This window comes from Tetrahymena thermophila, assembly GCF_000189635.1.
Source record: "Tetrahymena thermophila SB210 genomic scaffold scf_8254712, whole genome shotgun sequence".
Lineage (NCBI taxonomy): Eukaryota > Ciliophora > Oligohymenophorea > Hymenostomatida > Tetrahymenidae > Tetrahymena > Tetrahymena thermophila.
This window is the reverse complement of record NW_002476477.1, coordinates 99,317-127,233: the sequence shown is the minus strand read 5'-3', so window position 1 is coordinate 127,233 and position 27,917 is coordinate 99,317. Positions and strand designations below refer to the sequence as shown.

The window sequence follows — 27,917 nt, the reverse complement described above, 5'->3', positions numbered from 1 at the left end:
ATCTATTTTCAAAATTTGTAGGTTTTTACAGTTTAATAAACTCTAAGATTTGAAATATTTTTCATTTTTCCTGAGGTTAAATTATTTATTTAAAAACTAGATTATCTTTAATATTTTAAATTTCTTATTTACCCTAATGTCAATTGCAAAGTTTACAAATTTTCTAATTTACTTAAGGAATCTCCAATACATAAGTAACCTTTTTCTGAAATTTAGTTTTATCTTTTTATTAAAATTTAATTAAATTTTTTTAAAAAATTAATAAAATAAAAAAAAGAATTAAAAAAAGTATTCAGATGAAAACCATTTAATTTTTTCATTATTTTACCTTAAACTAAGCTATAAGTTTTTGATGCTTTACAATTTTTCTATGCATTCAGCTATTTTAACAGCTCCTTTATCGCTAATATTATTTTTTCTATAAAATTTAAAAAATATAAATAAAAATGATTAAAAAGAAAAATTTTTAATCAAATAATAGTTTTCACATTATAGCAAATATAATTTTTTCAAGTATTAAACAATTTTTTACACTAAATATAAAAACAATTCCTCAATTTTTGTTAGTGACATCAAACCTAGTATAATCCCATCATCAATCTGATTATTTCTTTTTTTAATGAAATTTATTAATCATAATCAAAAAAAAGGAGCACCACATTTTTAATTAATTTTGGTAAAAAGATTAAAAAATGAAACTTGTAAAATAAAATAATGTACGTATAGCTTAAATCTAATTTTTATAAATCTAAATTATTTCTTAATCCATAAGTAATTTATTATGCTCCTTCACTTCCAATTATGTTTGCTCTATAAAATAAAATTAGAATTTTGTTTTAAAAGTTCATAAATTATACTTGGTTAAAATTTACCCTAAATAGATCAATAGTTATTTAATTTGACTACAGTTACTTAACCATTTTCCTAAAGTGATAAGACCTTAATCTTCTATTTTATTTTACCTTTAGATTTATAAATCAGATTAGAATTAAAATAATCATTTAAATAATTTTATTTTTATTTAATAAATATTTATGAATTTGATAAAATAATTAGATTTTTTTAATTTTGAGATAAAAGTTGACAAATATTTTTAATATTATTTAAAAAATAAATAACTTTACTATTATTAGCATCATTCAATTCGACTCCTAATGCTTGTGCTCCTTGATTACCAATTTAATTTTACCTTTTTAATAAAAAATTAAATCACCCAACAGTTTTTATCAAAATAATTTTAATTCATATTTATATTTAGTTAAAAGACCATATTTGTAATTCTTAAAGAATATTTACCATAAATAAAGTATTAAATTTTGCACTTTAGTACAATTGCTTAATCCTTTTGCTAGGATAGAGCAACTTTCATCACCGATATTATTTTTACTTATATTTTAATGTAAAAAATTAAATCAATCATTTAGTAACATTTATTAAAAAAATCTAAATTTTTAACAAATATTGAATAAAAAGGTGTTAAATAGTTTACGACAAGCTCAGTTCTAAACTAATCAAATTTTTACAGTTTTAGAGGCTTTCACCAATATAATAAGCTCCCTAATCGACTATTTAGCACTCCCTTTTTAAAAAATGAGTTTAAGAATTGTTAAGATTATGTTTAAAATTAAAAATAATAAAGAGATTTTAAAAGAAAATTACCATAAATATAAATGTAATTATGTCAAATTAGTTAATGCATTGAGCATTTCATTTATGTTAGATACTCTTTAATCTTAAATATTATTCATCCTTAATTATTAAATTATCATTATTAAAAATAAATCTGTTATTATTAAAAAACAATTTAATAAAACTATTAAAATTTTAGTACACTAAATATATTAAAATTTAATTATTATTTTTTATCAATTTTAAATTTATTTGGCATAATATTAAATTAAAATTTTAGAAAATTAATTATATTCTAAGATAAGATAGATAAGTAAATATACTAAATAATTTCTTTTCTCATAAGTTAACACTCCTTTTTATAAACTCATAAAAATTTTTTAAAATAAAGTCTAGCTATTATTTTTTCGGCATGTTGTATATCACCTTTTTTTAGAGAATAGACGGTAATTTTTATTTTTGTTACTTAAAATTTGACTGAAAATTATATTTAGTCATTAATTAAACAGAAACAATTTTAAAGAAGAATTTATAAAGTGACTTATAGTGAAAAAAATTATAATTTATGATGATTATTTCTTATAAATTATGGTTAATCTTTACAAAAAAAATAAAGGTTTAATTTGAACAAATATATTTAGAATGCTTTCAATTTATTCCTTAATGTTAAGCCTTTTGTTTGTCGTTTTCTTCTTTTTCTATTTATTTCTTTTTTGAATTTCTATTGAAGAAGATGTTAGCGAGGTTATTAAATGGTAGCTCAATTAGCACATAAAATATGAAAGATATTAAGAAAATAATCGGGACTTGAGCTACATAAATGTTTAAAACGTTTTATATACTCAAATACATTGAATCGTAAAATGACCAGAGGGAGTAAGTTTCTATTGCATAGTGATAAAGGTAGCCTTAAAATGTAAGTTTAGACATAAACTAAAATATGGATGAGCTCATTATTTTTACTATTAAATCTTTAGAACCGCACACAGAAGGTAGTAAAACTAGTATAACAGCTAAAGAGTAAAGGACTCTGCTGATACCATATACAAAATGTTAGGTATTTTAGTTCCAATAGTCAACTCCATTGACTTATAATGGTCTTGGTCCAAATATCAAATAAAAAATTATAGCTAATCCTAAAGAATATGACATCCATTTTACAAAGGTCTCTCTCATGTAATGTGATATTTTCATGAGGAAAGATACTTTTTTAGAACTGTCATTTTATTATTTTTCTATTTGATATTCTTTGTAAAATATACCAAACAATAAACCTAAAAGATAAGGGGGAATTCTACACCAAGGCTTAAAATAGATATCGTTCCAGTGAGGATTGAGCATAGGAGTTAGCTAACTAACTATTAAAATTTCATAGTCATAAGATAAATAAATTGCCAATCCTATGAATGCTCCCAAAGCACTAAATATCAAAAGTTTACCAGCAGTTTTGTTATTAGCATAAACAATCATTAATATTAGAGATAATACAAACATTTGCATGTCATTTGAAAGATACCAAGTCCATGGAAGGCAACTAATAGGCTCATCATATAGATTATCTATAAATAACATTTTCTTCAATTTATTTTCGTCACATAATCCACTAAAGAACTCAATTTCAGACCATGTAGGAGATTAGCCAATCTGACTTAAATATTACCAAATTACATAAAGAGCTATAAAATAAGTAGGTAGAATTCTACTTAATCTATTTAAAATTGCTATAAAGTAGGAGATAATCATTTTTAAAAAGTTTTTTACCTTAAAACTTTGTTAAATTTTTGGATCAGCAATAACATAAGCAAGGAAAAATCCTCCAAGCATAAAGAAAACATCAACAGAATAAAAACAGCCTAAAATAAACAATGTAAAAGGCTCTTTTTGAACTATATCGAAATCATTAAAATTGGAATAATATGAAATACATATGAGAAAACAATGACCTAACATAACTTACAAGAAACTTAAAGTTCTTATGCAATCAAAAGCAGCTAAGTCTGAATTTCTCACTGTTACATTGAATGTTTTTTAAAGATTAGACTTCAAATTCCAACAATTAATTATTCGCATAAAAATAGATTCATTTTCATTCTCTAACTTTTTTTGACCTTCGTTTAGAGTTTTTTTTTCTTCTAAATTCCCTTCAAGTTCTTCATTTAGCTTCTCATCTTCAAGTTTTAAATAGTCCTAAATTTGATTTTTATTAATTAAATGACTTTTAGCGTTAGAATCTTTTGATTCTGAGTTACTTTTATTTCTATCTTTACTTTTACTCTTAAAATTCACCATAAAAAAAGAAATTAAAGTCAAAAGAAGTATGAAAGCTAAAATTAGAGAAATTATTATAAAGCCATAGTTATCAGTTGAAGGCTTCTCAACAGGGTATTAAACAAAGTCAAATTGATCAGGAGTTATTTATGTTTAAAATACTAATGACAACAGATAAGCGAATTCTTTCTTGATAGATATCAGAGCTTTTGCAGAGCAAATATCTTTAATACATATTCCTTCGAAAAATGTTACACCAGGGAAGTATAGCTTTAATTCAACAAAGTTCATCTAAGGAGTTCTTAGGCAAGCTGCTACATCTCCTTACTAGTTTAATGTACTTCCTGAATAATTTACATAAGCAATTTTAGTAGGATCTGTAAATGATTTTCCTTAAGCAACTTCAGAGATTAGTTCTCCGTAATAAATTAAACAAGAATTCATAAGTTCTAAAAGCTTTTTTTTTAAATTAATAAATTAATTAATTATCAATTTTTGCTCATCCAATTTTTAATTACCATAAATAATATTTTTCAAAACTAAATAAATAAATAATTGTATATTTTTTTTTATCACACAAATAATTAATTGTATAAATTTATCACACAAACAGAAGATAGATAGTTGTTCAAATATTTTGTATTTATTTGCTTTTATGCTAATATTATTTTTATATATAAAGTCAAACCATTTTGACTTAATCATTTGTTTCAAATTTTAACTTACTGCAAACCTAGAAAAGAGCTTATATTTTAATTTAGAGTAACCAAAGTCTAAAAAGCGATAAATTCTATGAATATCCTACATCAAAAATAGATTAGGTAGCTGATCATACAATACGTATTTAATAAAAAGTTAAGATGTAGAATGAATTATTAAATTTAATTGAAATATTTTTAAATAAAATCCTTTCTTTATTAATGAAGGAAAATTAAACATTTCTTTGTAAAATTACCTTAAAAATAATCTGAGTATTTTTTTTAAAATATTATTTTTGTAAAAAAAAATTTAGTTATGAATTAAAAATTAATCCATATTTATTTTGAGTATACTTATCTTTTCAAAATACTTATCTCGCTCAATATTAATTTAATTAACTTAACTTTTTCTAGTAATTATTAATCTAGATAGTGTCAAATTTTTTGATAGTTAATAATTTTTAAATTCGACCAAAATGAAAAAGTCAATAAATTATTTAATTCTAAAGAATATTATATTAAATTCCAATAAGTTATTTACAACTTAAAAAGAAAAAAATTAATTAAAAAACTTTTGTATGATGATGTTTGTTGATCAAACTAATTATTTTTCAGATTTTATTAACTCAATTTTAAAACTTTAATTTTATTTTGATTTAATGAGTTTAAATTATTCGCTAGCTTGATTGATAATTATTGATGACCTTACTCAGAGTTAGGTGTAATATATTACAATATTATTATAAATTTTATTTTAACCTACTTTTATTTCAGAAAAAGTGTTATCAGTTCACTCACCCTTTCAGCAATCAGATTTTTATTATTTTAATTTTTTACAAAATAATTCTTTGTAAAATATTTTTTCAAATACCTACTTTAAAATTATTTTATCAAATACATTTTCACATTAATTTCTTACATAGAATAAATTTATCTTACCTAAAATATTTTTCCTTAACCAGAGTGAAAAATTTAGCAAAAAATTAATAGGTTGGATTTAATTAATGAGAATATACAGTATTCAGATTTTATTATCAAAGAGGATTTACAAATTCCTCTTTTAGGAATTAAACCAACTTTATTTTATTATTATAAATAAATATTTAACTAAAAATAACATTTATGAGGAACTTAGTTTACATTTTATGAATCTGATATTGATATTTCAAAAAAATAATATAACAGTAAATAATTATAGATTATTTTTATTGAGGGTAAAGATATGAATATTAAAAATGAATAATTTTTAACAGATTTAAATAATTTTTATTTTACATCTTTAATTATAGTTTATGATTTAAATAAAAATAATAAAAATTTGAACATAAAATTCATAAATTTAAAATAAATTTGATTATCAATATATCAATAATCATATTTAATATTTAACTTTACTAATCTTTTCAGTTTATTTGCTTTTCTGTAATTATATGATTTTTCACTATTACTTGAGCAAGAACTATATTAAATTATAAAATAAAAAATGATAAAATAGTAAAAAATTGATTTAAAAGTATTACCTAACATCCACCTCCAAAATTCTAATATTTGAGCAATTTAACAAATGCTTAGATTTCAGAAAATATTCACTATCACTTTTATATATTTACTTAAATATTAAACATTTTTATTTTTAATTTTTCTTACGATAAATCTAATCTTAAAGTGTGCATATTTGTCAGCTTACTTAAAGATTATCCTATGCTTAAATATCCTTCTTCACTAATAATATTGTCTCTAAATTTTTTATTAAATTAAAGAAATAAATACAATAATTTTGTAAATTAAACTATCAAAAAAGTCTGATAAAATTTCAGAATATTTATCTTTGAATTCATATTAGTATTTTTTATTTTAAAATTTTTTTAAAAAATAAATAAACTTTATTTGCTATTTTATTAACTTAAAAAATATTTAAATTTAATAAGTATATTTATGCTTTATGAAGAAATTTAAGTTTAAGATTATTTATGTTATTTTCATAAATTCGTATTGAATATGAGCCACCTTTATAAAAATTCAAAGTTTATAACAATATTTTTGTAGTATTTTACCCTAAACTTAAAAGAAAATCTTTTGTATTTTGTAATTTCTAAATTTGTTTGCTGAATTCAATAGCTCCGACTTGGCTAATATTATTTTACCTTTTATTTTAATATTGAAATTGAGGAATTAACCAAAATTATTAAAATAAATCAATAAAAATCTTTTTCAATAAAATTAGTTAAAAATTAAAGCTTAAATTGCTTTGCCTAATTACCCTAAATAAAGCTTTAAAATTGAAATATTTGGACATTAACTTAATCCACATGCAATGCTAGAAACTCCTTCATCGCCAATATTACAATCACTATTTAATATAAAATAAATACAGGTAAATTTAGCTAATGATTATATTATATTAATAAACATAATAAATAAATATACTCTAAACTTAAACTTATAGTTGATAGGTTTTAGCATTCAGACATCCACCTTCCTATTTCAGATGCTCCCTCTAAACCTAACTGGCTTGACCTATTAAATAATAATCAATACATTAATAAAATTAAAAGCTATTTTTTTATATATTCACGGTAAATAGAACTGCAATTTTTAAATTTGAGTGTAATTTTTTATCCCTGACAAAATGCTAAGAGCTCCTTCTTGATTAAAAAAATTTTGTCTTTTAAAAATATAAAAAATTAAAAATAATCGAATTGAGATTAATGTAAATATCTTTATTAAAACTATTTTCATAAATTTGAAAAAGAAATTGTTTTGATTATAAAAAATTTTAAAAAATTTTTGCTTTGAAAAAAATAAATTAATTTACTAAAACGAGCACTCCAAGTTTATCAGATTTTAAAAATTACTCAAACCCATCCCTAATGCTTATGAGCCTTTATTTCCAATTTAATTTCCCCTTAAATTTCAATAAATATTGATTTAACGACTTTAAATATTTTGTTCTGATAAGTAAAAATTTATCAAATTAAATTAAAATTATAAAAATAGCAATAAGCAATAGATTTACCATATAAACAACTTCAAACTTTCAATTTTTGTACAGTTGCTCAATCCTATTCCAATTCTAGAGGCACCTAAGTCTTAGATTTTATTTTTTCTTTATTATTATTTTTTTATAAGAATAATTAATTGTATTTATCAATTTGCTTTAAACTTAATTTTTAAAAATCAAAATAGTCACCATTATAAATCTATATTTAGTATCAAAAAACATCTATAAAAACAAATTAAAATGTTACGCCAAACTAAGTTATAATTCAACTAGGTTTTTACATTTTTTTAAACCTTCACCTATCAAATTAGCCTCTTCATCACCTAATTAACAGCTCCTTTTGTAAAAAACAGTTAATTTTTTAGTTGATATTATAATTTTATTTATTTACCATAAATTTAAATGTAATTATATAAGCTCTGAGCAATTAATCATCCATTTTTATATGCCAGATACCCCTTTTTTGCTCAATGAGTTTTATCTAAGAATAAAAAAATAATTTAAAGTGAAATAATTAAAATTTAAAAAACAAAAATGTTTATTATTTATTTCAATTTAAAATATTAAGCATAAAAATCTTAAATATTTCAATTTTTTTAAGTAAAATTTATTTTGTCAAATTTACCCTAAGTTAAAGTCTATTTTTTAAAGATTTTTACAGTTGCTAATTCCTTCGCTGATAGAGCATATCTGATCATCAGAAATTGAACAATTTCTTTTAAGAAATAAAAAAATATTACTTTTTCACATTAACATTTCATATTTACTGCAAAATTTATTATCAAGTAAATAAAAAATTTATTATTTTTAACATATATTTATTTATTTTGAAAAAAGTTTGTTAAAAAAATAAATTTTAATACTTTAATTATATATTAAGATGGCTGACAGTTTTCAAATCAAATTTAGCTAACTTTTTGATATGGATAAATATAATATTCTTGAAATTTATATTTTAAAAACAAAATTTACATCTTCTAAATTGCTAACAGAAACATTTTATTCCAGCATTTTTATTTTTTACAAATTTGAATTTTAGATTATTTATTTAATTAATTAATTAATTATGTATTTATTAAATTAAAGTAATTATTTTTTTAACTATAAACATTGGATAATGATCCTTGGGTTAATTTATTAAGTAAAATTTAGTAAAATATAAATGTAAAAAAAATTAAAAGTATTAGTAATGCAAGAAAATATATTAGATAGTGTTAATATATAAAATTTAACAATTTTAAGTAAGTAGCTATGTTGTAAATAGATTTCTTTATAGTGTGCTTGGAAATTTTTATTTTATAGAAAATTTAAAGTAAAAATATGACAGTTGATATTAAACAAAAGGATAAGAAGCTTAATTGAATGTTTGTTTTATTAACTTTAAAAAATTAAAAGTAAAATTAAATTTTGTAAGATTTAGGAAAATATTTAAGGATACATTTTTACTTTAACTAAGTAATAAAAATACTTTTATAATAAAAGCTATCTTCTATTAAGAATTTAACCATATTTCTTTAAATACCATAAAAGATCATAATTTTTAGCTTCTTTTTGGTTTAATTTAGAATTTTTTTTACTTTTAACAAGAGTGAAAAATTTAGTAAAAAATTAAAAGGGTGGAATTAATTAATGAGAATATTCAGTATTAAAATTTTGTTATGAAAGAAAATTTACAAATTCCTCTTTTAGGAATTAAACCAACTTAATTTTATTAGAAAAAATAAATAAATATTTAACTAAAAATAACATTTATTAGGAACTTAGTTTACATTTTGTGAATCTGATATTGATATTACAAAAAATAATAAAACAGTAAATAATAAGATATTATATTTATTGAGGGTATAGAGATAAATATTAAAAATGAATAATTTTTAACAGATTTAAATAATTTTTATTTTACATCTTTAATTATAGTTTATGATTTAAATAAAAATAATAAAAATTTGAACATAAAAATCATAAATTTAAAATAAATTCTATTATCAATTTTATATCATTAATCATAATTTAATACTTAACTTTACTAATCTTTTCAGTTTATTTGCTTTTCTATAATGATATAATTTATAACTATTAGTTGAGCAATAACTATATTAAATTATAAAATAAAATATGAGAAAATAGTAAAAAATTGATTTAAAAGTATTACCTCACATCCACCTCCAAAACTCTAATATTTGAGCAATTTAGCAAATGTTTAGATTTCAGAAAATAGTCATTATCGCTGTTAAATATTTACTTAAACATTAAAAATTTTTTATTTTAAATTTTACTTACGATAAATTTAATCTTAAAGTGTGCATATTTGTCAGCTTACTTAAAGATTATCCTATGCTTAAATATCCTTCTTCACTAATAATATTGTCTCTAAATTTTTTATTAAATTAAAGAAATAAATACAATAATTTTGTAAATTAAACTATCAAAAAGTCTGATAAAATTTCAGAAATATTTATCTTTGAATTCATATTAGTGTTTTTTATTTAAAAATTTTTTTGAAAAATAAACTTTATTAGCTATTTTCTTAACTTAAAAAATAATTATGCTTTACGAAGAAATTTAAGTTTTAAGATTCTTTCTTTATTTATGTTATTTTAATAAATTTATATAGAATATGAGCCACCTTTTTAAAAATTCAAAGTTTACATTAAAAACAATATTTTTATAATATTTTACCTTAAACTTAAAAGAAAATCTTTTACGTTTTCTAATTTCTAAATATATTTACTGAATTCAATAGCTCCGACTTGGCTAATATTATTTTCCCTTATATTAAATATTGAAATAAATTGATGAATTTACCAAAATTATTAATATAAATCAATAAAATTAATTAAAAATTAAAACAGAAATAGCTTTGCCGAATTACCCTAAATAAAGCTCTATAATTGAAATATTTGGACATTAACTCAATCCACATGCTATGCTAGAAACTCCTTCATCACCAATATTACATTCACTATTTAATATAAAATAAATATAGATATATAAATTTAGCTAAGGATTTTATTATATTAATAAATATCAATAAATAAAGATACACAAAACTTAAATCAATAGTTGATAGATTTTAACATTTAGACAACCATCTTCCTATTTCAGATGCCCCTTGTAAACCAAAATGGCTTGACCTATTAAATAATAATCAATATGTTAATAAAATGAAAAGCTATTTTTTATATATTCACCCGATATAGAGCTGTAATTTTTAAATTTGAGTGTAATTTTTTATCCCTGACAAAATGCTAAGAGCTCCTTCTTGATTAAACTAATTTTATCTTTTAAAAATATAAAAAATTAAAAATAATCTAATATGAAATGACTTTAAAATATTTTTATTTTCATAAATTTGAAAAAGAAATTGCTTTGATTCATAAAAATTAAAAAAAAATTATTGCTTTGAAAAAAATAAATTAATTTACTAAAACGAGCACTCCAGGTTTATCAGATTTTAAAAATTACTCAAACCCATCCCTAATGTTTATGAGCCTTTATTCCCAATTTAATTTCCCCTTAAATTTCAATAAATATTGATTTAACGACATTAAATATTTTATTCTGATAAGTAAAAATTTATCAAATTAAATTAAATTTATAAAATAGCAACAAGCAAAAGATTTACCATATATAAAAAATCAAACTTTCAATTTTTGTACAGTTGCTCAATCCTATTCCAATGCTAGAGACACCTTAGTCTTAGATTTTATTTTTTCTTTTTTATTATTTTAATATGAATAATTGATTTAGCAAGTTGCTTTAAATTTAATTATAAAAAATAAAAATAGTGATCATTAAAAATCTATATTTAGTATACTAAAATACCAATAGAAGTAAATTAAAATATTACGACAAACTAAGTAATAATTCAACTAGGTTTTTACATTTTTTTAAACCTTCACCTATCAAATTAGCCTCTTCATCACCTAATTAACACCCCCTTTTGTAAAAAACAGTTAATTTTTTACTTGATATTATAATTTATTCAATATTATTTATTTACCACAAATGTAAATGCAATTATGTAAGCTCAGAGCAATTAATCATCCATTTTTATATTCCAGATACCCCTTTTTTGCTCAATGAGTTTTATCTAAGAATAAAAAATATTTTAAAATGAAATAATTAAAATTTAAAAAAACAAAAATGTTTATTTCAATTTAAATTATTCAGCTAAAATTAATAAAAATAATAAATATTTCAATTTATATTAAGTAAAATTTGTTTTGTCAAATTTACCCTAAGTTAAAGTCTATTTTTTAAAGATTTTTACAATTACTAATTCCTTCGCTGATAGAGCATACTTGATCATCAGAAATTGAACAATGTCTTTTTAAAAATATAAAAAATATTACTTTTTCACATTAACTAAAATTTCTTATTTACAACAAAATTTATTAATTATTTTTATAATTCAAACAAAAAATAAGAAAGCTTATGAGTAATTTAAAAAATGTGAATTTTAAGATAAATAGTTTGTTTTTGAGTTATGAGATATTTTATTTTTACATTAAATCTAGCTTTAAGTTTACCAAATTCTGAAAAAAGCTTAAAGCAATACTTAATTAAGAAGCGGTTTCGTTATCAAGTTATACATCTCTATTAATTTATTTATTAATAATTTTAAATTTTAAGATAAAAGAATAACTGAAATTTAATGAATAATAAATATATTAATTTTTAAGAAACTTTAATTAATTTTTATATTTAAATATTTTTTAAAATATAAAAAGTTATACCCTAAGTCTATCTATAAATCTTGGATAGTTTTTAATTTAACAAGAGAGCCTATTATTAATGCTAAACCTTAGTTATCAAATTAATTTCCACTAGAAATTATTAAATCAAAGTAAACTATTATAAAAAATATTAATAAGTTTTTACTTATGCAAGAGTTAGAGTTTTGTTAGATTCTAACACTTTTCAAGAAAATCACTTAGTGCTTTTGCTCCTTAAGGATATGATAAATCAATGTAGCAATTACTAATTTTATTAACAAGGATTTATTTATTTTACAAATAATTTTATTCATTTTAAATAAATAAATAAATATAAAATTACTTTAAGTTTAACTAAAAGGTTGTCAAATTTTTAAATTCTGGGAGATTTTTAAACAGTAAAACAATCTAATTGCCATTAATTGCTTTATTTCTTATTTTTAAATTTTAATTTTAAAAATAGCTAATTAAAATTTACTCAAAATTCAATATCAGAGTTTGAATTAATTAGCACTGTTATAAATAAGAATTTAGTAGAATTATCCCTTTATCTAAAATATAATATTCCCTTTGAAATTATTTTAAAGAAATTAATATTTTCATTCAAAAATTAAAATAATAAACTGATTTTGAAAGTTTGTTAAAAAAATAAACTTTAATACTTAAATTATATATTAAGATGGCTGACTGTTTTCAAATCAAATTTAGCTACCTTTTTGAAATGAATTAAGTATATTCTTGAAATTTATATTTTAAAAACAAAATTTACATCTTCTAAATTGCTAACAGAAACATTTTATTACATTTAACTCTTTTTATTTTTTACAAATTTAAATTTCAGATAATTTAATTAATTTATTAAATTAAAGTATTTATTTTTTTATACTGAGTGAATTGGATAATGATCATTAGGTTAATTTGTTAAGTAAAATTTATTAAAATATGAATGTAAAAAAAATTAAAAGTATTAACAACATAAGGAAATATATAAGATACTATTGAATAAAATATAACAATTTTAAGTAAGTAGCTATGTAGTAAATAGTTTTTTTTTAATGGGAAATTTTTACTTAATTTAAAATTGAATGTAAAAAATATGATGGTTGATATTAAACAAAACAATAAGAAGCTTAAGTGAATGTTTATTTAACCTTAATAAAATTAAAAGTTATATCTCTATGGATTTAATTTTTAGTATATTTTAGAACCCTTTAAAAAGAACATCTCTTTATATAAATTCAGTAATTAAAATATAAAAATTAATAATATTTCTATAATAAAACTTATCTTATATTAGGAATTTAACCAGATTTCTTTAAATACCATTAAAAATCGTAATTAATTTGTAGCTTCTTTGTTATTCAATTTAGAATTTTTTCTACTATAAAAATGGTTGTATTAATGATAAAGATAATTATAAAAATGAATTAATAAAATAATTTGATTTATTAAAAAAATATTTAAAAGCATAAAATACAATGCAATGATAGCTCAAATAAAAAAAGAGCAATAACCAGAATAAAATTAATTTTATAATTTAATTTTAAAAAGAGATAGATGAATTATCACGGAAATTAAAGCAGTATCTATCTGTAATTTTATAATATATAATTTTATTCTAACTAAAAAGTCTTAATTATTTTAAATATTTGATTAATAATAAAAGGGTAAATACCTATTAAAATTTAGTCAATAAAAGTATTTTGAAATATATACTTTATCTATCTATCTGTCAACCAATTATATTTCAATATTTCTTAGTTAGAATAATATAAATCTATTATTAACTATTCAAATATAGATATATTAATTAATTCTTTTCTTATTTACTTTTATAATTTTTTTGTTGTAAACGTATGCTTTTCAAGCTTAATCTAATTGAAATTTATTTGATTTATAAAAGTAGAATTGTTATCATAAAATTTTAATATTGTGTGGATAAAAAGAGATAGATACAATCTTATATGAATATATTTAATGAGAAAACATTTGAATGGACAATACATAATAAAAATTGAATGATGCATTTAACTTAAGGAAAATAATTGCAATTTATTTGATTAAATTTGAGAAAGGATTATTTCAAAATAAGAAAAATATATAACAAAATATATATAAAAAAAGACAAATTTTCATCTTACATTTCATTCAAAATTAATTTCTGAGTGAATGCATTTACATTTTTCCATATTTTTATTTATATAATTATATTGTTTGAATTGCAAGAAAAGTAAATTTATGAATTAATAAATAATTTTAGAGAAATTATTCTTAATTAGGTTAAAAAAAATATCTGAAAAAAAAACATTTTATTTATATTTAACATAAATCCTGTATAATAATACCAACCTAGGATTAACGTCAATTAAAGCTTTTATTTTTTCAACCATATAATTGCTAAGCACATAAATGGTTTATGTAAATTTGAGTGATACTAAAAAATTACAGTATTGATAATAATTATTAGAAGTATCTTATATCAAATGGGTGGAAAAAAATTGATTCGACTGACTATTGATTTATTTTGTCTATTTAATTTAAGATATTTTATGAGATTAGATCAATTTAGATAATTCAATATTAAATCAAAAAATATGTAATTAAAAATAATGAAAAAAACATTAGTTCTTTTTCTCACAAATTTAGTAAGCTTTTTGCTATGCTAAAGTAATTCTACAGAATTAATTATTTAAATGCTTAATGAATAAGGAATTTAATATAAAAAAACTGAGTTTTTTTTTTAAATAAATGGACCTCCTAATGCTAATATTTCCTTTACACTAGAAAATACTACTATTGTAGATTAAATTTAATTTAGTCCATTTTTGAGTATCAACTTTGAAAAAATAATTCTACGAAATGTGTTAATTGATATTAAAACATTAACTTTATTTGATGGAGCAAAAGATTTCTTAACATTAAATTTACTTGACTCTTTAGTTATATATTAGCTTTAATTTGATAACTTATCAGCATACGGACGTATAATTAATGTTAGTAGTGTCAAAAATTTAGCAATTTAAAGTGGGTTCATAAAAAATAGTAATATGAGCTATGGGTTTGGCAAAATTTCTGAAGTTACTGCTTTTAGTGTAAGTGATTTGACAGTAGATATTAAGACAATAAGTAGTTTAAATGATAATTTTTATGATCTATTAAAAGTTTCGAAATTTATTATGAAAGATTGCAATTTTGGTATGATTTAAAAAAATTAAGGATAAGAAAAAACTTATTAAAATTAGAAGTATTCGAATTTTTTGAAATTTTAGAGTAATGACGTTAAGAATATGTTCAATTATAATTGCTCTATTGAGATAGAAAATATAATTGCTAATTTTAACAATTTAAATGTAAGGTTTCTTCTAATAAATAATGATATGACTCATCAAACAGTCATTAAAAACTCTCAGTTTAGTCATATGAAAAGTTTAGACTCTGGTGGTTGCATCAAAAATTGGGGATTTGGTATTCTTCAATTTACTAATACAACATTTGATTCTTGCTAAAGTGATATGTTTGGCGGAGCTCTTTACACTGGTACCTTAAGCATTACAGATGAGATAAAAATATCAAATTGTAAAAGTAAAATTGGTGGAGGAGCTTTTTTAGGGAATAAAGCATATCAATAAATAGATTATGATAAAATTAAGTATTTTAATAACTCTGCTACTGTTTCTTCCTAGTAGTATTTTATATGTACATCTTAGCCAGATGATAGGATGATGTATAATTGTAATTTATTTGAATTTGATTCAATTTATGAATTAAATGCAGAATTAGTTAATACAGAATATCACTAAAAAAAAATGGAAGATTAAATATCCTATGCAGACTTTCATGTTGAAATACATAATGCTTCAGTATACAAAAATCTATTATATGTAATAAGATTCAGAGTAGAGTATGAATGTGCTGAAAAAAATTTTAAGTAAAAATGTGTTGTTAGAGAATTTGATGAAAATTAATCTATTGGAAACCTTTATAACTATTTGAAGAATGACACTAAATAATACTTTATGAATAATGATTTACCTGACGCAAATTACCCTTACTTGTTAACTAGCTATTCTCTTTAATATGACTGCAAAACATCTTATGGATTCATTGATTTATTTTATTTCTTATATGATCACACATCAAATTCAAGAAGGGTTTGTTTTCATCCTAATTCAAAATGCGAAAAAGGAATGGAGTAAATATTTAATATGAGGTAAAATGAAATGTAATGCAAATATTGTGATTCGGGTACTTATAATGATTAAACCAATAGCAATTGCTAAGTATGTGATAAACAAACATTTGATAAGTGCTACGCTGATGTTTCCTACCTAAAATAAAACTTCTGGAGACCTTAAAATTCTTAATTTAATGATACATACTCTTGTTAATTAAATTAGAAAAGTTGTAATGGAGATAGCAGAACAGGATATGGAAATTAATTGTGTTCTGAAGGTTACATAGGAGCTTAGTGTTTAACATGCGATATTAAAGGAGAGTTTTGGGAAGGGGAATCATATGGATAATAAGGCTACTTCAAGTGTGTTAAATGTAGCTCTGTTAAAAATAACAATCTTTATATTTATTTATCTGATTGTTTAGCTCTTTTCATGTTCTTTTTCACTATTATAAGTAGTTTTAAAAGAATGAGAGCATAGATTTACCGAAAATATCTTTCTTTTTATATGAAAAAAATCTACATAGGATATAGCTTTGTAAGATAAAAATAAGCTTCAGTCTACATGAAAATACTTCTTTTTAATTTCTAAATGTATCTTTTGACCTATTACTTCGTAGATTTCAATTAGTATGATTCTTCTATTCATAGCAGCATATATAATTTTTTCAATCCTTTACAAAGTTCAGATGGTGTTTCATATGATTGTTTTCTTAAAGAATACTTTCCAAATAGTGAAAGTTTAGGATTTATCAAGCTTTTGATATCAGTTTTCTGTCCACTTATCTTAAACACTTTCATTTTATTATTAGTTACAATTTACAGTTAGATAAGAAAAAAGAATTATTATTTTTTACTGATAAGCAGCTTTTTATATAGCATAATTTTCGTTTTTTAACCCTCCATTATTTAATATTCAATTGAATCGATCACATGTATTCAACTCACTTCTAGAGATAGCTATCTAATGATTGACACTACAATAAATTGCAATGATTAGTCGTGGAGAAGCTTAATGTATGCTGTTAGTATTCCAGCTCTGGTTATTTACGTATTTGCTATACCTCTTATATTTTTTGGATATATTTTCCAAAACAGGAAGCAGCTAGAAAAAAGTAAGATAATTTTATCGTTTGGATTTATGTATGATGAATACAAAAGATAGTATTTCTATTGGTAGTTTATAAAATTATTATTAAGTACCTTATTATCAGCCTTGGTTTCTTTTGGAAAAACTCATATTGTAATGTGCTGTTTAGTATACTGTGGAGTGTTGAGTTTATATTCTACTTTAATTATATACTACAAGCCTTTCTAACAAGTATTCATGAATAAAGTAGAAATCACCTCTATCAGTTTGTCTATCTTATACTTTTTATCATCTATATGTCTTTAGTTAGAATTCAATATAGGAAACTAATATGATTAGTATTAAATGGGTAAAATAATTTCAGAAGTATTTTATTACTTGGTATTGGCATGCTAATTTATTTTCTACATATATATTATTCATAAAATAATAATATCAGTATTTTATACTTCAGTACAAAAGATGTAAAAATATAATTGCTCATAGAGATTCCTCAGTAGGTTTCCATCTGCAAAACTTTAAATTTATACTAAAAATCTTGAAATAAATTTTTAAAGGTTTAGAAAAGTAGTTAAAGACACAATCAAAAATCAAAATTTGTCATCGTTTATTAATTCAAAAAGTGACGATTATTTTTCAGATGAAAATGTATGTATTAATGATGATAGATCTATTAAATAAAAATGACTAAACCATTCACTTTATTTCAAAATAAAACAATTTTAAATAAAATTAATTTATAAATTTAATGTAGTGCATGTATGAAAATATATATATGTTTGTATTGCTTTGTAAATTGAACTTTTTTTGGCAAAAAAATAATTAAATTAAATAATTATTTTATTTATAAAAAATCTAAAACTTAAAGAAATTATTAAAAAAGAAATTAAAGTCTCAATTAAGATAAAATGTCTATAAAATTTTACAATATATTTATCAATAAAGCTGAATAAATTAGATTAACTAATTTTTATTTTTTTCAGTAAATAAATTATTTATTTTAGTGTGGAGAAGTCAAACATCACCGAAATCAATAAAACCTTTAATTTTTAGCTTGACCAATCGCTTAATTTTTAAAGCCTTTCTTTTGTGATATATTTTATCTTCCTAAATTAGCCAGCTACAAGAAAATTTTTATGATAAAAATCTATTAATTAATTTATTTAGTTTAATTAAAACATGTACCTGAGATCTAAATCTAAAATCTTAATATTCTTACAATTGACTATTTCAGAAGATTTCAGATATTTTTCATCTTTGCTATTTTTATTTTCAATATTTAAAGACTTTCATATATTTTTAAAGTTTTACCTAAAAAGCAATACCAGAGTAATAAGTTTAGCTATTTTACTTAGGGATTTTCCTAAACTTAAATATCCTTATTCAGAAATTTAATTGTCCCTATTTTTATTAAAAAAAAAATATTGACTTTAATATAAAAACTAAATGAAAATAAGTTATTTGCTTTATCTTAATACTTTAAATAATATATCTTGCTAAAATTGTAATATTGAGTTTTAAAATTAATTAAAAAACAGAGATTAAAATTATTAAAATTAGTTTTTAAGAGAATTCATAAAAAATAGTTTAAGTATCTATATTTTTTAATTTGGGTAAAATTTAACTATCATACTGAATAAGTAAATGTATTTTTTACCTTAAGTTAAGCTCAAGCTCTTTAAGATTTTTGAAATTTTCTAACTATTTGCTAATTCCAAGCGCTCCTTGATCTTCAATTAAATTCTCCCTTTCATAAATAAAATTTAAATTAGTGAGTGACTAAAAATATTTATAAATATTTATATTAAAAACTAAAATAATGAAATTATAAGAAGTAATTTGTACTCTAAATATATTGTTAAGTTTGTTAGTTGTGTACATTAACTTAACTTTTCAATCAAACATGATGCTCCTTTATTACCTATTTAGTTTTTACTTTTTGAAATTAAAAATTAAGATATGAGTTATTTTTTAAACCTTAAAAGTATTCTTATAAAAATTATAATTACCATCTATTTTCAAAATAAATAAACAACCTTAAAAATTTTTCTTAATTTTGGGGGTTAATATAATTTGAGGTGAATTAATAAGAACTTACAGTTTATCATTTTCAATTTTAAAAATATCATTATTAGTTTTTTCTAAATTAAGGTATGTTAAGGTAAATGAGAAAAGATTATTTTTAAAATTTATCACAATTAATTGAATTTTTATCTTAACTTAGAAAATAGATGGTCAGTAGGTAATGATTAATTTAATATTTTTTAAGTATAATTAATTATTCTCAATTTAAGAGATAAAACTTACACAAAGCTAATATCTAAATTAATGAGATTTTAACATTCGCTTATTCCTTCAGCAAGTGCACAAGCTCCTTCATCTCCGATTTTATTTGTCCTTTAAAAATAAATTTAATTATTAAAATAAATCATAATTTAGATTTTACCAAATATAAAACTGCAATTTTTAAAGCTATGTGCATTTACTAAATCCTTTTCCTATACTTAATGCTCCTAAATCGCTTATTTCATTTTTCCTATTAGATTATATTGAATAACAAAAATATTTTTTTAAAAATAGCTTGAAAAATTATTTTACTCTAACTCAAATTATAAATCGTTTAGGTTTTTAAGATTGCTTAATCCCATCGCAACAGCTTACACTCCTTCATCACTGATTTTGTTATCCCTATTTTTAAAAATTATTCAATTTATTTGTAATTTTTAAATAATTAAAAAGATATTTTTTTATATAAACTTTAATAAATTACCATAAATACAAAAGTAAATTGGTAACTTATGTACAACTGCTCAATCCTTCTCCAATACTAATAGCACCTATATCCCCAATTTAATTTTTACTTTTTAAATTAATAACAAAATTTTATTTTTAAAATACTACAAATTTTATTTTCAATTCTATTATTTTTTAATTTTTATCAATTTATTGAATAGTAATAAGTATTATCAATCTAAAAAAAAATTCTGCACTGTTAATTTGTAAAATATTTATTTATGTAAGTAAATTTAAATTAAGTTAGCTAAAAATAAAAATAATTCTTATTATTATTTTTTAGAAAGCAAGAATTAAATAAAAGAAAAAATAGTTTAATCAAATTTAAATTTTTAATAACAAATAGATAGAAACTCATTTTTTAAAATAATAAAGACCCTCAGAATTTTTTGATTTGACTACAGATTATCAAAAATTACAAAATAATATTACGATAAGCTGAGTTCTAATAATGTTAAATTTTTGCAACTCTTTAATCCTTCTCCTATTGAAACAGCTCCTTAATTACCAATTTAGCACTCCCTTTATTTTAAAAATTAAAATTAAGCAAAAATTAATAAATAAAATAATTAATTTTTAATTAATTTGTTTTTTCAAATAATGTTTTTTTTAAATAATAAAAAAATTAAAGAATTAAAATATCTATTTACCATAAGTACAAATACAAAACTGTTAATTCTGTAAATTAGTTCAATATTTATCCTATACTAGAGGCTCCTATATCACTTATTTTGTTTTTTCTAATATTTATAAATGAATATAAAAATTTAGGTATGAATTAATTTTTCTTAATTTCTTGTTTCTTAAACGAATTAGTTAATTCAAATAAATAAAAGAGTAAAAAAATAAAATAATTTAATTATATTATTGATTAATATATGATAAAGTAAGGGAGAAATTAATAAAATTATGATTAAGTAAATCAATTAACTAATTATAAAAATATATATATCAAAAAAATAAAGATTTTAATTTTAATTAATTGTAAATATCTTTGAAAATATATTTTTATATAATAGGCTTGATTAAGCCCATGACTTTATTTAAAAACTATTTAGCTTAATAAAAATAAATCAAAAACTAAAATTTATTAGTAAAAAGCCAACAAAACATATGCTTTTTTAAACCTTGATCATGAAAAATATAAATAAAAATGATATTTACTGTAAACTTAGCGATAAATTTATGAGTTTTTTGCATTTTCCTATCCCTTCAGCAATAGAACATACACCTTTGTCAGAAATTGGGTTTTACCTATTATTAAAAGTTTTTATAAATTTATTTTTTTATATTTTATAATTGCTTTATGAGTATCTAAAATAATATTATATTTTACCATAAATAGAATTCAAGGGATGTTATTTCAGTGAGATTACTAAGTTCTTGTGCTAAAATAGAGGCTCCATCATCACAAATTTAGTTACCACTTTTAAAATATAATTTATTTAAAGATACAAATATAGGTTGTAAACTATTTTTTTCTAAAATATTGATTGAATAAATTAAAAAATTAAATAACAAGTAAAGTTAACTTAAATTTCTTATTTGTTTAATAAATATTGAATTTACCCTAAAGAAATTTACAATTTTGTTAGGTTAGTACAATTAGAAATTATCTAGCTTAATGCAAACGCTCCTTCATATTTAAGATGATTTCCACTTTTAATATTAAATTTATTAATTATATAAAAATTATTGAGTAATTTTTATTTTAAAAAATTAAAAATTCTTGAAAAATAAATTTTTATTTAAATTTATTTGCGATTTCTTTCAATTTAAATATTTTACTAAATTTGCTCAAAGACAGTTTTATATATTTTTAGTAAATTTAAATTATTATTTTTAAAATATCTGAATTAAATTTTAATGAATATTTTACCTCAATTCGAGTATTAGGCTAGATAGGTTTTTATGAATTTTAATAGTATTACTAAGCGCAATAGCAGTATTATCATCAATATTACTGTATCTTTTTTAAATATAAATATTTAAATTACAAAAATTATTTAATTATTTAAAAAAATAATTTAATTGACTTCAAAACAGAAAAGATAGAGATAAAGATAAAATTTTAATTAATTAATTAATTACGCAAAATCAAGTTCTAATTTTTCAATATTTTTCATTTCCATAATAGCTTCTGTTATTTCTAATATTCCCTCGTTCTAAAGTTTGCAGCTGCTAAAATTTTTATTATAATTAAGTAAAAATAGATTAGAATACTTTAATTATTACGATAGTAAAAGCTTGAGTTCTGTAACATTTAAGCACTTTTTTAAAAACTACTTAACAGTTTTTGCTCCTTATTATTTAAGAGATGGATTTTCACTATTAAAAAAAATTATATTCATAATTAAATTTATTTTGAGTTTTTAAAAATGAAGAAATATATTTTTTAGAAATTAATTTTTTTTACTTCAAATTTAAAGAAAGGCTAGTTAATTCTTTGTATTCAGGCAAGTCATTTAAAATTTACTCTAAGTTATTATCAGTAATATCTTCATATCTTTTTTATATAGAAATTGTTGAATTTTAGTTTACTTATTCATTCAATTTACGAGTTAAATAAAATTTTACTCTAGATTTAATTTTAAACTTTAAATTTATGAGCAATTTTTTAAAGAAGAATTCAATTAAATTAGAAATCTTTCTTCAACTTCAAAATTCCTTTTTTTAAAAAAGTTGTTAATTTATTTTTCAAGAACAAAATAAAAAATAATAAGTTTATTTTATTAAGCATTTAATAAAATCTGAACATTTTATCAAAATATAGATTTAATTAAAAATTAATTAAATAAATTAATAAATGAATAGATGGTTTTACAAGAATTATAAGTCAAGATGAGTGTGTGCCTACAAGTCAGACTTGACAAACTTTTATAAATTAAAAAAGATTTAAGCTGTTAAGATAATAAAATATAATAAATAAATACATCTTCTAAATTATAAAAAATGTTATTCTATTACGACATTTTTTTATTTTTAAATTTTTTGGTTTTAACTTTTTTATTTAATCAACTTTTTAATATTAAATATCTATTTATTGATTTTTATTTATGAGGAGGTTTGATGTTTTTTGAATTTTTACAAGCAATAAATATATTAGAAAAATAGTATTTCAAAAAATAAAATATATTAAAATAAAGAGCAGGAAATAGAATGAAACCCTATAAACTTCCATTTGTGTGGTAGTTAAACATATTTTTTTATTTTGATCTAAAGATTTTTTTTAAGTTTGAGTAAAATTTAAACAAAAAATAAAATTTAAAGAGGAATAAATTTCAGAGCACTTTAAATTTTTTAAAAGAAATTTGATTGCAAAAAAAATTACTTTTGGAGGAAATTAGAAGAAATGAAAAAAAGTTAAATATTTTAAAAGGTTAAAAAAATGCATTCCCTTCTATTTACCCCTCTCCGCAATGCTAGTACATATTTATTTAACAATTGGTTGCAAAAAATTTTATTAATTGCAAATAAATTTGGATTTTTAGTGAAATAAAAATATTATTTTTATTAATGTAACATTTTGTAAATTTCTAAGCTATTTTATGAGTAAAGTAAATTTTAAAAAATCATTAAACAAATAAAAAGGAAATAAAAAATTTATCAGAATTAATGTAATTTTGATAATAAAAAGTAATAATTAATTCGTAATATTTATAGGAAAAGTAATAGAGTTGACATAATTTTTTTAACTAAAAAATAATTAAAGATAAAATAAAATAATCTAGAGAATTTAATATTTAGGGTAAATATGTATAAATTTATCTTTTTAAATTAATTTATAATTTATATGGTAAAGCGAGTATCAATTGATCATCATAATATTTCAGTATTGGTGTAATCTTTTCTTTCTAAAATTCTTAAAGGAAATAATTAAAAAAGGTTATTCAGTTGAAAGAATTTCATTCATGCATTATGAATACTTTAATAGTAAAAAGCTGTTAATTTTTTGAGAATAAAAAGCATAAAGCGAGTTATATTAGAATAAACCATGCATGTTTTTTGTAAATACAACCATTTTAAAAAATAAAATAAGAAATTGGTTATTTAATATAAATTAATACATACATTTCAAAGTAAATTTAATCAAATACTTACAATAAATTAGGCTTTGCAAATGTATCAGAATTATTGAATGTAATACTTCAAAATAAGTAATTTATAGTTATTAATTCGGAGTTTTTATTGATAAAGTAACACAATTTACACACTTTTAATAATTTGAATCTTGTGCAAAACGGTTTATTATTATTTATATAAATTAAATATGACCACTAATTTATTTATAGAGTAATTTATTATTTATTATTTTATCTCTAAATTCAAGTAAATTTATTTAAAGATTAAATTGAATAATTAATGATAATCAAGTAATCAATAAAAATTGAATGATTAGAAAAATATAGAGAACACTCTGTAATTCAAAGCCTTTGTTTACTATGTTATTTTGTTATCTCTTTCAATTACTAACAATTATTAATTTATAGTTTGACTGATAGAATATAACTTTTAACGAATACAAAGAAATAATTAATTAACACCAAACTTTAAATTAAATTAAAGATACAAGGCAAATAAATACAAACCTTATTTTAGCCATATTTTTGATTCTTTCAAGATAAGAAATGATTCCTAATTTTATTGGTTCTCCTTACAGGGGTAACGAGAGTGAAACAGGTAGCACTACCTTATTTAATTAAAGTTAGTTTTGTTTTAATAATACCGAATAAATTACATTTCCTCAATGCAAGAGAGGAAAAGACCATTAAAAGTTAGAATATTTAGATAAAAATTTCCAACCATTTTGTCCAATTTGTGTGAGCTAAATGCAATAATCATCTATGGAGTCTTTATAGTTTTATTCTCTATAATAGATTATACTCAAAACAGATATTGCTGTGAGGAGCAAAAACTCAAAATATGAATTTCAAAACACTATCATTTCAGAATCAAAAACTAAGATGGAATCTATTTTAAAAGGATTGTCTCTAATTCAACAAAAATTAGACTCTCCCAAATACAATTTGGGATTTGCAATTTAAAAGTTTGAACAAGATTGTTTACAACCCAGCAAGCAAATCCGATCTTTGCAGAGTTTACTTAAGCAAATAAGCTAGTAGACTTCTACTGATATATTAGAATTAAACTTGTAAAAGCTAAAACAGTAAGTAATTATACTTTCCAAGGATGAAGTCAAACTAAAAAAAGATGAAAGCGACTAAAATAGGAAGGAATTGGCACTTAAAATAGAAAACTATATTGAGAGTTTAAAAGAATCGTCTTTAGTATTATTTAAATTGGTAAACCTAATGGAAAATTAATCAAATATAGATCCTTTGATGTAATAAAATAAGCTTTCTTATGAAGGTAATTATTAATTAATAAATAAATCAAATAATTGTGTGAATATAAATTAGTATTATATTTTTACTGATTAAATTAAATTTTATTTGTTAAAAGAATAAGGTGAATTGGAGGAAGAAATACAACAAGAAATGAATGAATTAATTGAAAGTTATAGAGATGGATAAATTAAGTAAATAATAAATGACAAGGATTAAGAAATTGCTCATGTATTTATTTTTTTAATTTTTTAATTGCTTAACTGATATCTAACTAAAATAGTACTAAATACATTTTATATTTAATATAATTTATTATTTAATTTTATTAGCTAAAGAGTAAAATTTAAGATTTTCAAGCAAATTAAGTTGAAATATCAGATAAATTTGCTAAATCTCAGCAATGTGTTTTCGAACTTTCAAATGAACTTGAAAAGGTCAGTTCGATACTTAAATTGGCAGGCGAACTAAACTAAAGTAAATTTGCGCTAAATCTAATTTATTTAATAATATTTTTCTAACTAAGTTAAGAAACCTCAGGATATTCTAAAAGATTAATAAATATTAGAACAGTGTGAATTTCTTAAGGATGAAAATATAAGATTAAAATAAGAAATCGATCATATAAACTCTTAAAGCGATGGTAATGTGTATAATTTTATTTGGTCAACTATGATTAACTTAATCTTACTATTTTAATTAGAGAGAATTAATGATTTGCAAGAATAAATAGACAGACTGAATAATGATGTATTATAACATGAAGAAGTATAATAGAACTACTAGAACCTTTAAAAGTAAATAGAAGAATAAAAATACAGCTATTTAATTTAAGAAAATAAATATGTTGAAGAAATTAATAGTAATTAATTCATTCAAATTATTTTCCTCTTTTTAAGATAAAAATAAATATATAATTAAAGAATTGAAAAGTAGTGTAAACTAAAAAGAAGCTGATCTAAAGTCATTAAAATAAATAAACGAAGACCAATTTGCAAAACTGTAAGACTTAGAAAACAAATTAAGAAGTATTTATTTTTTTATTAATTACACATTTTAATAGGCGATAATGCTAATAACAATTTTCAAATTAATTAGATTCTCAAGTGTAAGTAGAAGAACTATAAAATTAGCTTTCTAATCAATATTAATCACAAAGTACGAAAGATAATTTAAAAGACACCATTAGTAAGTAGGACAATAAAGTAAAAGAGTTAGAAAGTAATCTAAAGAAAAAAGAAGAACAAAAAACAGAACTAGAACTGCAAGTAAAAGATCTAAATGATAAACTAAATACTTAAAAGTAGCTACTCTACAAATCACAAGAATAAGCTAAGTAATCCTAAGAGTAATCAAGGATTTTCTAAGAAAAAAGCTAAGAAGCAAATGAAGAAAATTTAAGTAAATTTAAATCAATCAATAAATCCAACTAATTGTATTTAATACAAATTAGAACTAAAGGAAATTATAAAAGAGTGCAAGAATTAAATTTAGCTTGACGAAAGAAATATTTACAGATTAGAGAGTGAAATTAAAAGCCTTTCTAATCAATTGAAATAAACCTACAAGTTAGTCAATGGTATTTTATTGATTTAAGAATTCAATCATTTAACAATATTTTTATGTAGATCAATAATTAATGCAGCAAAGCTCAAGATAATCCAAAATAGGTTTTATTTCTATGGCTGGTTCAAGGAGAGGTAATTAGATATTTGTTAACATAGTATTTAACAGTGTAAATAATTTATATTAATAGGAAGTAATGAATCTAAAAGAGGAACTGGAGGAATGAACTCTGGTAAGCTTAATGTACTGGGTAATAATTCTAAAAAGTGAAAATTAACTTTGTGCTTCATTTTGATTAAAAAAGGTCTTGTAAATATTTAATTTTAAAAATTTAATTTGATAAAAAATAGTTAAAATAATATAAAAAACAGTGTAAAAAATATATTATAATCAATACATATATAATAAGTATGCTAAGTGTTAGTCATATAATTATCAAATTTACTATAAAATATTTATTTTAATTTTTGATGAGTTTGAAATTTTTACTGATTGAGAAGAATATATTTAGAGTAAAAACAACTATGTATATATGTATTATATTTAAATGAATGAATTATTTAAATGTAAATTTAAATTAAGATGAATTAAGAAAATTTTTAAAATATGATATAAAAATATGTTTTTAATTATAA

The 27,917-nt window shown here is 20.2% G+C and overlaps 6 protein-coding genes across 6 annotated transcripts; 2 read left to right on the top strand and 4 right to left on the bottom strand. All coding sequences in view use genetic code 6, as the record gives it.

The window, feature by feature from the left end:
* Positions 1-8: 8 nt before the first annotated feature.
* Positions 9-1,748, bottom strand: TTHERM_00803540 (cyclic nucleotide-binding domain protein; the record flags this gene model as incomplete). Its single annotated transcript, XM_001012402.2, has 8 exons — positions 9-222; positions 329-418; positions 533-610; positions 721-810; positions 873-962; positions 1,297-1,386; positions 1,490-1,579; positions 1,660-1,748. 8 exons carry the CDS (start codon positions 1,746-1,748, stop codon positions 9-11), a joined length of 831 nt encoding a protein of 276 aa, XP_001012402.2.
* A 529-nt stretch (positions 1,749-2,277) lies between these two features.
* On the bottom strand, positions 2,278-4,341 carry TTHERM_00803530 (acyltransferase family protein; the record flags this gene model as incomplete). Its single annotated transcript, XM_001012401.2, has 1 exon — positions 2,278-4,341. The coding sequence occupies one exon, from the start codon at positions 4,339-4,341 to the stop codon at positions 2,278-2,280; it is 2,064 nt and encodes a 687-aa protein (XP_001012401.2).
* A 1,619-nt stretch (positions 4,342-5,960) lies between these two features.
* Positions 5,961-13,119, bottom strand: TTHERM_00802530 (tetratricopeptide repeat protein; the record flags this gene model as incomplete). Its single annotated transcript, XM_001012400.2, has 29 exons — positions 5,961-6,054; positions 6,116-6,190; positions 6,243-6,332; positions 6,650-6,739; positions 6,856-6,945; positions 7,023-7,112; positions 7,171-7,260; positions 7,411-7,500; positions 7,612-7,701; positions 7,844-7,933; positions 7,988-8,077; positions 8,222-8,311; positions 9,877-9,966; positions 10,276-10,365; positions 10,469-10,558; positions 10,641-10,730; positions 10,788-10,877; positions 11,022-11,111; positions 11,222-11,311; positions 11,447-11,536; positions 11,600-11,689; positions 11,836-11,925; positions 12,106-12,195; positions 12,336-12,425; positions 12,481-12,579; positions 12,658-12,747; positions 12,793-12,882; positions 12,977-13,026; positions 13,084-13,119. 29 exons carry the CDS (start codon positions 13,117-13,119, stop codon positions 5,961-5,963), a joined length of 2,514 nt encoding a protein of 837 aa, XP_001012400.2.
* A 2,242-nt stretch (positions 13,120-15,361) lies between these two features.
* TTHERM_00802520 (transmembrane protein, putative) lies at positions 15,362-17,765 on the top strand (the record flags this gene model as incomplete). Its single annotated transcript, XM_001012399.2, has 2 exons — positions 15,362-17,603; positions 17,689-17,765. 2 exons carry the CDS (start codon positions 15,362-15,364, stop codon positions 17,763-17,765), a joined length of 2,319 nt encoding a protein of 772 aa, XP_001012399.2.
* Positions 17,766-18,592: 827 nt separating this feature from the next.
* On the bottom strand, positions 18,593-23,343 carry TTHERM_00802510 (tetratricopeptide repeat protein; the record flags this gene model as incomplete). The annotated part of the gene is made up of 21 exons (XM_001012398.2): positions 18,593-18,698; positions 18,764-18,838; positions 18,890-18,979; positions 19,236-19,325; positions 19,424-19,513; positions 19,886-19,975; positions 20,025-20,114; positions 20,177-20,266; positions 20,349-20,438; positions 20,804-20,893; positions 21,022-21,111; positions 21,536-21,625; positions 21,708-21,797; positions 21,941-22,030; positions 22,251-22,340; positions 22,463-22,552; positions 22,607-22,699; positions 22,788-22,877; positions 22,949-23,038; positions 23,196-23,245; positions 23,305-23,343. 21 exons carry the CDS (start codon positions 23,341-23,343, stop codon positions 18,593-18,595), a joined length of 1,803 nt encoding a protein of 600 aa, XP_001012398.2.
* A 1,656-nt stretch (positions 23,344-24,999) lies between these two features.
* Positions 25,000-27,552, top strand: TTHERM_00802500 (hypothetical protein; the record flags this gene model as incomplete). Its single annotated transcript, XM_001012397.2, has 10 exons — positions 25,000-25,741; positions 25,835-25,947; positions 26,049-26,193; positions 26,243-26,359; positions 26,420-26,578; positions 26,640-26,744; positions 26,815-27,117; positions 27,170-27,295; positions 27,345-27,416; positions 27,473-27,552. 10 exons carry the CDS (start codon positions 25,000-25,002, stop codon positions 27,550-27,552), a joined length of 1,962 nt encoding a protein of 653 aa, XP_001012397.2.
* Positions 27,553-27,917: the final 365 nt, after the last annotated feature.